The sequence below is a fragment of the Salmo salar genome, chromosome ssa03 (assembly GCF_905237065.1).
Source record: "Salmo salar chromosome ssa03, Ssal_v3.1, whole genome shotgun sequence".
NCBI lineage: Eukaryota > Metazoa > Chordata > Actinopteri > Salmoniformes > Salmonidae > Salmo > Salmo salar.
Genome location: NC_059444.1, coordinates 100,101,905 through 100,114,404, shown reverse-complemented (window position 1 = coordinate 100,114,404; position 12,500 = coordinate 100,101,905). Strand labels below are relative to the sequence as shown.

Below are 12,500 nucleotides of genomic sequence, written 5' to 3'. Positions count from 1 at the left end.
CGCAGTGCTCAGATTATTGCAAAGTGTGATTTCCCAGTAAGGTTATTTTTAAATCTGGCAAGTTGATTGCGTTCAAGAGATGTAAATCTATAATTCTTTAAATGACAATATAATATTTTACCAATGTTTTCTAATTTTAATTATTTAATTTGTGGTGCTGACTTGACTGCCGGTTATGGGAGGGAAACGATTTCCTGAACATCAATGCCATAGTAAAACGCTGTTTTTGGATATAAATATGAACTTGATAGAACTAAAAATGCATGCATTGTCTAACATAATGTCCTAGGAGTGTCATCTGATGGAGATTGTAAAAGGTTAGTGCATCATTTTAGCTGGATTTATGGTTTTGGTGACCCTGTCTTTGAATTGACAAAACATTACACACAGCTATTGTCAATGTACTCTCCTAACATAATCTAACTTTATGCTTTCGCCGTAAAACCTTTTTGAAATCGGACAACGTGGTTAGATTAAGGAGATGTTTATCTTTCAAAGGGTGTAAGATAGTTGTATGTTTGAAAAATTTGAATTTTGACATTTATTTGGTTTCAAATTTGCCGCTCTTGAAATGCACCTGCTGTTGATGGAGTGCACCACGGGGGGGACGCTAGCGTCCCACCTAGCCCATAGAGGTTAAAAACTCCAGGAGACACTAAAAAGCTTAACGCAAGAGAGACTAAAAGCATCGTGAAAGGTGATACTCTTGTTGCTGTGTTGTTCTCATTGTCGCTCGTGTAGTCGGGGGACACCCCCCCCAACCCCAACCCCCCCCCAACTCTTCCTGACATTCAGTGGAGAATCTGAGTAAATCACTACCTTTTGTTCCCTCCTCACATTTTTCTTTTGTTTTATAGCACAACCGTGTCTAATCCTGGAGTTGGAAATTTAGGAAAACTATATGCTTGGACAACTCCTAAATCTTCATGGAGTCAGCCACCAGATCTCCTATTACCACGGTAGAAGGTAGAAGGCATGGCCTGCTCATTACGACAAATGACGAGCCACACAGGTTTTCCCTGGAAGCTCCAAAGGGGGTCCTTTCGAAAGCAGCTGCGCGTCAGGTCACTAAAACGACTGATGGTGATGACCCAGAGGCATATCTCTTGAAATTTGAGAGAGAGAGAGAGTGTATTATCGGACCGGACAACATGGTTAGCTCTTCTAGCCCCCTATCTCACAGGAGAGATGTGAAAAACCAATCAGGATCTGGAAACAGTAGAGACCAATAACTATGACAATTTGAAGGAGACAGATCAGGGCTCAACCCCTTTACCAGCCCCCAGTGGTTCAGAACCTGGGAATACCAAGATGGACAGACTAAAGGGTTGAGTCCTGAGAGGAGAAGTGTTCCAGGTAGAATAAAGGAGCGATACAGGTAGATTAGTAGAAGGACTAAAGGGTTGAGTCCTGAGAGGAGAAGTGTTCCAGGTAAAAGTTTAATAAAAAAATAAAAACATTCACCTTTATTTAACCAGGTATGCCAGTTGAGAACAAGTTCTCATTTACATCCGCTCCTGAAAAGGGTACTCCTGAAAAGGGTACTCCCGAGAAGGGTACTCCCGAGAAGGGTACTCCTGAAAAGGGTACTCCTGAGAAGGGTACTCCTGAGAAGGGTACTCCTGAGAAGGGTACTCCGGAGAAGTGTACTCCGGAGAAGGGTACTCCTGAGAAGGGTACTCATGAGAAGGGTACTCCTGAGAAGGGTACTCCTGAGAAGGGTACTCTGAAAAGGGTACTCTGAAAAGGGTACTCATGAGAAGGGTACTCATGAGAAGGGTACTCCTGAGAAGGGTACTCATGAGAAGGGTACTCATGAGAAGGGTACTCCCAAAAAGGGTACTCCTGAGAAGGGGTACTCCCGAGAAGGGTACTCCTGAAAAGGGTACTCATGAGAAGGGTACTCCTGAGAAGGGTACTCCTTAAAAGGGTACTCATGAGAAGGGTACTCCCAAGAAGGGTACTCATGAGAAGGGTACTCCCAAGAAGGGTACTCCTGAGAAGGGGTACTCCCGAGAAGGGTACTCCTGAAAAGGGTACTCATGAGAAGGGTACTCCTGAGAAGGGTACTCCTTAAAAGGGTACTCCTGAGAAGGGTACTCCTGAAAAGGGTACTCCTGAAAAGGGTACTCCCGAGAAGGGTAGTCCTGAAAAGGGTACTCCCGAGAAGGGTAGTCCCGAGAAGGGTACTCATGAGAAGGGTACTCCCGAGAAGGGTACTCCCAAGAAGGGTACTCCCAAGAAGGGTACTCCTGAAAAGGGTACTCCTGAAACGGGTACTCATGGGAAGGGTACTCCTGAGAAGGGTACTCCCAAGAAGGGTACTCCCGAGAAGGGTAGTCCTGAGAAGGGTACTCCCGAGAAGGGTACTCCTGAGAAGGGTACTCCCGAGAAGGGTACTCGTGAAGGGCGTCCCTCTGGGAGGGAGGGATTGAGGAGTATCGCCAGGGTAGGTAGTGTGTGTGAGTGAGTGAGTGAGTGAGTGAGTGAGTGAGTGAGTGAGTGAGTGAGTGAGTGAGTGAGTGAGTGAGTGAGTGAGTGAGTGAGTGAGTGAGTGAGTGAGTGAATGAATGTGTGGGTCTCTAAACAAAAAGGCAGAGACGGACGCACAAATAGACCAACCCAGGAAATCACACACAGACACACAGGGGTTTTATACTCACGTCTGAATCAGGACCTTTATCTGCACCAGGACACTGGAAGGTGACGAACTCATGGCAACGCTTATGGACCACGAAACAACACACTGGAGAGAGAGAGAGAGAGAGAGAGAGAGAGAGAGAGAGAGAGATGGGGAGAGGGGGAGAGAGAGAGATGGGGAGAGGGGGAGAGAGAGAGAGGGGAGAGAGAGAGATGGGGAGAGAGAGAGAGAGAGAGAGAGAGAGAGAGATGGGGAGAGAGAGAGAGAGAGAGAGAAAGATGGGGAGAGAGAGTAGAGTGATGGAGAGAGGGAGAGAGAGAGAGAGGGAGAGATGGGGAGAGGGGGGAGAGAGAGAGGGAGAGAGAGATATGGAGAGAGAGAGAGAGAGAGATGAGGAGAGAGAGAGAGGGGGAGAGGGGGAGAGAGAGAGAGAGAGGGAGGGGAGAGAGAGAGAGAGAGAGAGAGAGAGAGAGAGATGGGGAGAGAGAGAGAGAGAGAGAGAGAGAGAGAGAGGGGAGAGAGAGAGAGGGAGAGAGAGAGATATGGAGAGAGGGGGAGAGAGAGGGAGAGATCGGGAGAGAGAGAGAGAGAGATCGGGAGAGAGGGAAAGAGAGAGAGGGAGAGAGAGAGATGGGGAGAGAGAGAGAGAGAGAGAGAGAAGGGGAGAGATGGGGGAGAGAGAGAGATGGGGAGAGGGAGAGAGAGAGAGAGAGAGAGAGAGAGAGAGAGAGAGAGATGGGGGAGAGGGGGAGAGAGAGAGAGAGAGAGAGGGAGAGATGGGGGAGAGGGGGTGAGAGAGAGGGGGAGAGAGAGAGAGAGAGAGAACATTGTAAATACAACCCATATTTATGTTTATTTATCCGTTCCTACTTCAACTACTTGCACATTGTTACAACACTGAACATAGCCAATAATATAACATTTGAGTGGAATGTTAATTTCCCTTCTGTTTATTGTCTATTTCACTTGCTTTGGCAATGTAATCATGTGTTTCCCATGCCAATGAAGCCCCTTAAATTGAATTGAACTGAGAGACAGAGAGAGATGGAGAGAGAGAGACGAGGAGAGAGTGATGGGTATAGAGATGGAGAGAGATGGAGAGAGATGGAGAGAGAGAGATGAGGAGAGATGGAGAGAGATGGAGAGAGAGACGAGGAGAGATGGAGAGAGATGGAGAGAGAGACGAGGAGAGAGTGATGAGGAGAGAGATGGAGAGAGATGGAGAGAGAGAGATGGAGAGAGATGAGGAGAGAGATGGAGAGAGAGAGATGAGGAGAGATGGAGAGAGATGGAGAGAGAGACGAGGAGAGAGTGATGAGGAGAGAGATGGAGAGAGATGGAGAGAGAGAGATGGAGAGAGATGAGGAGAGAGATGGAGAGAGATGGAGAGAGAGAGATGAGGAGAGATGGAGAGAGATGGAGAGAGAGACGAGGAGAGAGTGATGAGGAGAGAGATGGAGAGAGATGAGGAGAGAGATGGAGAGAGATGAGGAGAGAGATGGAGAGAGATGGAGAGAGAGACGAGGAGAGAGATGGAGAGAGAGATGAGGAGACGGGGAGAGATGGAGAGAGATGGAGAGAGAGACGAGGAGACGAGGAGAGATGGAGAGAAATGTAGAGACGAGGAGAGATGGAGAGAAATGGAGAGACGAGGAGAGAGATGAGGAGAGAGAGACGAGGAGAGATGGAGAGTTTATCATCCAAACTATATCAGCGTGGGTTATGATAGTCATAGTGATATCATCTGTCCCCAGCCAGCATCTGACGCTCTCTCTCTCTCTCACACACACACACACACACACCCTAACCCCTAACCCTAACCCCTAACCCTAACCCCTAACCCTAATACCCTAACCCCTAATACCTAACCCCTAATACCTAACCCCTAACCCTAACCCCTAACCCTAACCCCTAACCCCTAATACCTAACCCCTAATACCCTAACCCCTAATACCTAACCCCTAACCCTAACCCCTAACCCTAACCCCTAACCCTAATACCCTAACCCCTAACCCTAACCCTAACCCCTAACCCCTAATACCTAACCCCTAATACCTAACCCCTAACCCTAACCCCTAATACCTAACCCCTAACCCTAATACCCTAACCCCTAACCCTAACCCTAACCCTAACCCCAACCCCTAACCCTAACCCCTAACCCTAACCCCTAACCCCTAACCCTAACCCCAACCCCTAACCCCTAACCCCTAACCCCTAACCCTAACCCCTAACCCTAACCCCTAACCCCTAACCCTAACCCCTAACCCTAACCCCTAACCCTAACCCTAACCCCTAACCCTAACCCCTAACCCCTAACCCTAACCCCTAACCCTAACCCTAACCCCTAACCCCTAACCCTAACCCCTAACCCCTAACCCCTAAATACTTGGGTGGATTTCTGGAGGACAGTAATACAAGCCCACACACCCACACACACACACACACCCACACACACACACACACACACACACACACACACACACCCACACACACACACCACACACACACACACACACACACACACACACACACACACACACCCACACACACACACACACACACACACACACACACACACACACACACACACACACACACACACACACACACACACACACACACACACACACCCACACACACACCCACACCCACACCCACACCCACCCACACACACACACACCCACACCCCCACACCCACCCACACACACACACACACCCACCCACACCCACCCACACCCACACCCACACACACCCACACACACACACACACACACACACACACACACACACACACACACACACACACACCACACACACACACACACACACACACACACACACCACTACAACCCACTAACACACATTCACTACATCAAACTAACACTACAACTCACAGACAAAATCACACAATGCATCATGCACATATACCTCACTGATACTTCTATCCCACACAACAATCCATCTCTTAGCTCAAACCACCCACTCACTCACTATACCACAGAGACAGAGGAGAGAGAGAGGGGGGAGAAAGAGAGAGATAGAAAGAGGGGAGAGAGATAGAGAGGGGAGGGAGAGAGAGAGAGGGGGAAGAGAGAGGGGGAGAAAGAGAGAGGGAGAGAGAGAGAGAGAGAGAGAGGGGAGAGAGAGAGAGAGGGAGAGAGAGAGAGAGAGAGGGGAGAGAGAGAGAGGGGGAGAAAGAGAGAGGGGGAGAGAGAGAGAGAGGGAGAGAGAGAGAGAGAAGGGGGGAGAAAGTGAGAGAGAGAGAGAGAGAGAGGGAGAGAGATAGAGAGGGGAGGGGAGGGAGAGAGAGAGAGAGGGGGGAGAAAGAGAGAGGGGAGAAAGAGAGAGGGGGGAGAGAGAGAGGGGGAGAAAGAGAGAGAGGGGGAGAGAGATAGAGAGAGGGGGAGAGAGAGAGAGGGGGAGAGATTGAGAGAGAGAGGGGAGAGGATTGAGAGATAGAGGGAGAAAGAGAGAGAGAGGGGAGAGAGAGAGGGAGAGAGATAGAGATAGAGAGGGGGAGAGAGAGGGGGAGAGAGACAGGGGGAGAGAGAGGGGGGAGAAAGAGAGAGGGGGAGAGAGAGAGGGGGAGAGAGAGAGAGCAAGAGAGAGAGGGGAGAAAGAGAGAGGGGGAGACATTGAGAGAGAGAGAGAGAGAGGGAGAAAGAGAGAGAGGGGAGAGAGAGGGGGAGAAAGAGAGAGGGAGGAGAAAGAGAGAGAGGGGAGAGAGAGGGAGAGAGAGAGAGAGAGAGAGAGAGAGAGAGAATATTGGAAACAGGGTTCCATAGGGTTGTATTATAAAGAAGTGTAGTATATAGGGAACAAGGTTGTAGTATAAAGTAGTGTACTATATTGGGAACAGGGTTCTGTTTGAGACACAAACCTGGAGTTGAATAACCCTGACCTAAAGCTAGCCAATCACATGACGTTTTACATTATACAACACAATCAATGATCCACAATGCACTGCTGCCTGTCAATCAATACATTCTGCTGTTCCACTGAGAGAGGAGGAGAGGAGGGGGAGGGGAGGGAGGAGGGGAGAGGAGGGAGGAGGAGAGGGGAGGGGGAGGAGAGGGGAGGAGGAGGTAAAGGAGGTGAAGAGGGAGGGGAGGGAGGAGGGGAGGGGAGAGGAGAGGAGGGAGGGGGAGGAGGGGAGGGGGAGGAGGGGGGGAAGAGGAGGGAGGGGAGGTGAAGAGGGAGGGGAGGGAGGAGGGGAGAGGAGGGAGGAGGGGAGGGGAGGGGGAGGAGAGGGGAGGAGGAGGGGAAGAGGGAGGGGAGGGAGGAGGGGAGGGGAGAGGAGGGAGGGGGGAGGAGGGGGAGGAGGAGGGGAGAGGAGGGGGAGGGGAGGGGAAGAGGGAGGGGAGGGAGGAGGGGAGGGGAGAGGAGGGAGGGGGGGAGGAGGGGGAGGAGGAGGGGAGAGGAGGGAGGGGGGGAGGGGGGAGGAGGAGGGGAGAGGAGGGGGGGAGGAGGGAGGGCAGGGGGGGTTCAGAACCAGACCCGTGTGTGTGGATACAGAACCAGACCAGTGTGTGAGGATACAGAACCAGACCAGTGTGTGTGAGGATACAGAACCAGGCCAGTGTGTGAGGATACAGAACCAGACCAGTGTGTGTGAGGATACAGAACCAGACCAGTGTGTGAGGATACAGAACCAGACCAGTGTGTGAGGATACAGAACCAGACCAGTGTGTGTGAGGATACAGAACCAGGCCAGTGTGTGAGGATACAGAACCAGACCAGTGTGTGTGAGGATACAGAACCAGACCAGTGTGTGTGAGGATACAGAACCAGACCAGTGTGTGTGAGGATACAGAACCAGGCCAGTGTGTGTGGATACAGAACCAGGCCAGTGTGTGTGAGGATACAGAACCAGGCCAGTGTGTGAGGATACAGAACCAGGCCAGTGTGTGTGAGGATACAGAACCAGACCAGTGTGTGAGGATACAGAACCAGGCCAGTGTGTGTGAGGATACAGAACCAGGCCAGTGTGTGTGAGGATACAGAACCAGGCCAGTGTGTGAGGATACAGAACCAGGCCAGTGTGTGTGAGGATACAGAACCAGGCCAGTGTGTGAGGATACAGAACCAGGCCAGTGTGTGTGAGGATACAGAACCAGACCAGTGTGTGAGGATACAGAACCAGGCCAGTGTGTGAGGATACAGAACCAGGCCAGTGTGTGTGAGGATACAGAACCAGACCAGTGTGTGTGAGGATACAGAACCAGGCCAGTGTGTGAGGATACAGAACCAGGCCAGTGTGTGTGAGGATACAGAACCGGACCAGTGTGTGAGGATACAGAACCAGGCCAGTGTGTGTGAGGATACAGAACCAGACCAGTGTGTGAGGATACAGAACCAGGCCAGTGTGTGAGGATACAGAACCAGGCCAGTGTGTGAGGATACAGAACCAGACCAGTGTGTGTGAGGATACAGAACCAGACCAGTGTGTGTGGATACAGAACCAGGCCAGTGTGTGAGGATACAGAACCAGACCAGTGTGTGTGTGGATACAGAACCAGGCCAGTGTGTGTGAGGATACAGAACCAGGCCAGTGTGTGTGAGGATACAGAACCGGACCAGTGTGTGAGGATACAGAAACAGACCAGTGTGTGAGGATACAGAACCAGACCAGTGTGTGAGGATACAGAACCAGACCAGTGTGTGTGAGGATACAGAACCAGACCAGAGTGTGAGGATACAGAACCAGGCCAGTGTGTGAGGATACAGAACCAGGCCAGTGTGTGAGGATACAGAACCGGACCAGTGTGTGAGGATACAGAACCAGGCCAGTGTGTGAGGATACAGAACCAGACCAGTGTGTGAGGATACAGAACCAGGCCAGTGTGTGAGGATACAGAACCAGACCAGTGTGTGAGGATACAGAACCAGGCCAGTGTGTGAGGATACAGAACCAGGCCAGTGTGTGTGAGGATACAGAACCGGACCAGTGTGTGTGGATACAGAACCAGACCAGTGTGTGAGGATACAGAACCAGACCAGTGTGTGTGAGGATACAGAACCAGGCCAGTGTGTGTGAGGATACAGAACCAGACCAGTGTGTGAGGATACAGAACCAGACCAGTGTGTGAGGATACAGAACCAGGCCAGTGTGTGAGGATACAGAACCAGGCCAGTGTGTGAGGATACAGAACCAGGCCAGTGTGTGAGGATACAGAACCAGACCAGTGTGTGAGGATACAGAACCAGGCCAGTGTGTGAGGATACAGAACCAGGCCAGTGTGTGTGGATACAGAACCAGGCCAGTGTGTGAGGATACAGAACCAGACCAGTGTGTGTGTGGATACAGAACCAGGCCAGTGTGTGTGAGGATACAGAACCAGGCCAGTGTGTGTGAGGATACAGAACCAGGCCAGTGTGTGAGGATACAGAACCAGGCCAGTGTGTGAATCTGGGACATCACCACGCCTGCATACACAAACCTAACAGTCACACACACACACACACACACACACACACACACACACACACACACACACACACACACACACACACACACACACACACACACACACACACACACACACACACACACACACACTATACAAGTCAAAAGTTTGGACACACCTACTCATTCAAGGGTTTTTCTTTATTTTGACTATTTTCTACATTGTAGAATAATAGTGAAGGCATCAAAACTATGAAATAACACATATGGAATCATGTAGTAACCAAAAAAGTGTTAAACAAATCAAAATATATTTTATATTTTAGATTCTTCAAAGTAGCCACCTTTTGCCTTGATGGCAGCTTTTGCACACTCTTGGCATTCTCTCAACCAGCTTCATGAGGTTAGCGGAACATCTAGATGTAAATGATTAAACACGGGACGGGATGTGAGATCCAAAAGCCAATTTCGCTCCTCCAAATTTACATCAATTTACATGTTAACGAAAAGCCAAAATGAATCTAAAATTATAGTTGTTTTAATTGTGTTATTTAAATTGTATTTTTTTTTTTACTTAAAGTTTATTTAGTAAATATTTTCTTAACTCTATTTTCTTAAAACTGCCTTATTGGTTTAAGGGCTTGTAAGCAAGAATTTAATTTCACTCTAAGGTTTATTACACCTGTTGTATTCAGAGCATTTGAAAACGTAATTTTATTTGTTTATAGAGAGAGAGAAGGGAGGAGGATCGAGTGGATGATATTGCCTGAAACAGTCTTGTTGAGTAACAACAAACAGGCTAAACTCAACCTTGACAGTGTCAACTAACTAAAGAGAGGGAACAAGAGAAACAATCCACTGAATAGACTGAGACGGGAAGAGGGAGAGAGGAAGAGGAAGAGGTAGAGAGAGAGGAAGAGGGAGAGAGGAAGAGGAAGAGGGAGAGGAAGAGGTAGAGGAAGAGGTGGAGAGAGAGAGGGATAGGTGGGGAGAGAGGGAGAGAGGAAGAGGTGGAGAGGTAGAGAGAGATAGGTGGGGAGAGAGGAAGAGGAAGAGGGAGAGGAAGAGGTGGAGAGAGAGAGGGATAGGTGGGGAGAGAGGAAGAGGTGGAGAGAGAGGAAGAGGTGGAGAGAGAGGGGGGATAGGTGGGGAGAGAGGGAGAGAGGAAGAGGTGGAGAGAGAGGGGGATAGGTGGGGAGAGAGGGAGAGAGGAAGAGGAAGAGGTAGAGAGAGAGGAAGAGGTGGAGAGAGAGAGGGATAGGTGGGGAGAGAGGAAGAGGTGGAGAGAGAGGAAGAGGTGGAGAGAGAGGGGGATAGGTGGGGAGAGAGGGAGAGAGGAAGAGGTGGAGAGAGAGGGGGATAGGTGGGGAGAGAGGGAGAGAGGAAGAGGTGGAGAGAGAGGGGGATAGGTGGGGAGAGAATTGGCGAGGGCACTAGAACAGTCTGCAGCACCCGGCCTCACCCTACTAGAATCTGAAGTCAAATGTCTACTGTTTACTGATGATCTGGTGCTTCAGTCCCCAACCAAGGAGGACCTACAGCAGCACCTAGATCTTCTGCACAGATTCTGTCAGACCTGGGCCTTGACAGACCTGGGCCCTGCCAGACCTGGGCCCTGACAGTACATCTCAGTAAGACAAAAATAACAGTGTTCCAAAAAAGGTCCAGTCGCCAAGGACCACAAATAAAAATTTCATCTAGACACTGTTGCCCTAGAGCACACACAATCCAGAAAAGAGCTGTTAAATTCAACAACCACCTAAAAAGGAAACGATTCCCAAACCTTCCATAACAAAGCCATCACCTACAGAGAGATGAACCTGGAGAAGAGTCCCCTAAGCAAGCTGGTCCTGGGGCTCTGTTCACAAACACAAACAGACCCCACAGAGCCCCAGGACAGCAACACAATTAGATCCAACCAAATCATGAGAAAACAAAAAGATAATTACTTGACACATTGGAAAGAATTAACAACAAAAACCAGAGCAAACTAGAATGCTATTTGTACCTAAACAGAGAGAACACTGTGGCAGAATACCTGACCACTGTGACTGACCCAAACTTAAGGAAAGCTTTGACTATGTACAGACTCAGTGAGCGTAGCCTTGCTATTGAGAAAGGCCACCGAAGGCAGACCTGGCTCTCAAGAGAAGACAGGCTATGTGCAACACTGCCCACAAAATGAGGTGGAAACTGAGCTGTACTTCCTAACTTCCTGCCAAGAGACACATATTTCCCTCAGATTACACAGATACACAAAATTCAAAAACAAACCCAATTTTGATAAACTCTCATATCTACTGGGTGAAATACCACAGTGTTCCATCACAGCAGCAAGATGTGTGACCTGTTGCCACAAGAAAAGGTCAACCAGTGAAGAACAAACACCTTTGGAAGGCCCAAAAGATCATCAAGGACAACAACCACCGAGCCACTGCTTGTTCACCCCGCTATCATCCAGAAGGCGAGGTCAGTACAGGTGCATCAAAGCTGGGACCAAGACACTGAAAACCCATATTTATGTTTATTTATTTTCCCTTTTCTACTTTAACTATTTGTACATTGTTACAACATTGTATATATACATTATATGACATTTGTAATGTCTTTATTCTATTGGAACTTCTGTCAGTGTAATGTTTACTGTTCATTTTTATTGTTTATTTACCTTTTGTTAATTATCTACTCCACTTGCTTTGGCAACGTTAACACATGTTTCCCATGACAACAAAGCCCCTTGAATAAATTTGAATTGACAGACAGACAGACAGACAGACAGACAGACAGACAGACAGACAGACAGACAGACAGACAGACAGACAGACAGACAGACAGACAGACAGACAGACAGACAGACAGACAGGAGAGAGACACAGACAGACAGACACAGAGACAGACAGACAGAGACAGAGAGAGAGACAGATAGAGACACAGACAGACAGACAGACAGACAGACAGACAGACAGACAGACAGACAGACAGACAGACAGACAGACAGACAGACAGACAGACAGACAGACAGACAGACAGACAGACAGACAGACAGACAGACAGACAGACAGACAGACAGACAGGGCGTAAAGCAGCAGTTAAAAGACTGAAAGGTTTTTCCAGGAGAAGATAATATCAGATGCTCACCTTTAGAGCCAGTGAGAGAGTGTGTGTGTGTGTGTGTGTGTGTGTGTGTGTGTGTGTGTGTGTGTGTGTGTGTGTGTGTGTGTGTGTGTGTGTGTGTGTGTGTGTGTGTGTGTTATGTTATATAAAAGGGGGCTGTACGGCCTACGCCAGAGTATAAATACCCAGGATGTAGAGAGCAGGAAGGGTCAGAGTGAGTCAACAACCACCTCCCTACATTCAGAGTAGAAACACAAAGGATTCTGGGTTTCGAGTCCAGGCTCTATCGCAGCCGGCCGCGACTGGGAGACCCATGGGGTGGCAAACAATTGTCCCAGC

General features: G+C 49.2%; 1 protein-coding gene across 2 annotated transcripts in view; it reads right to left on the bottom strand.

Annotated features, from left to right (window-relative positions):
* The window catches only part of LOC106563911 (protein kinase C beta type), a 175,913-nt gene that overhangs the window by 90,849 nt on the left and 72,564 nt on the right, over positions 1-12,500 (bottom strand). For both annotated transcript variants that reach the window (XM_045715962.1, XM_045715963.1), the window contains exon 3: positions 2,664-2,746. In XM_045715962.1, coding sequence (XP_045571918.1) covers positions 2,664-2,746 — 83 coding nt within the window. The remainder of the gene's footprint in view (positions 1-2,663; positions 2,747-12,500) is intronic.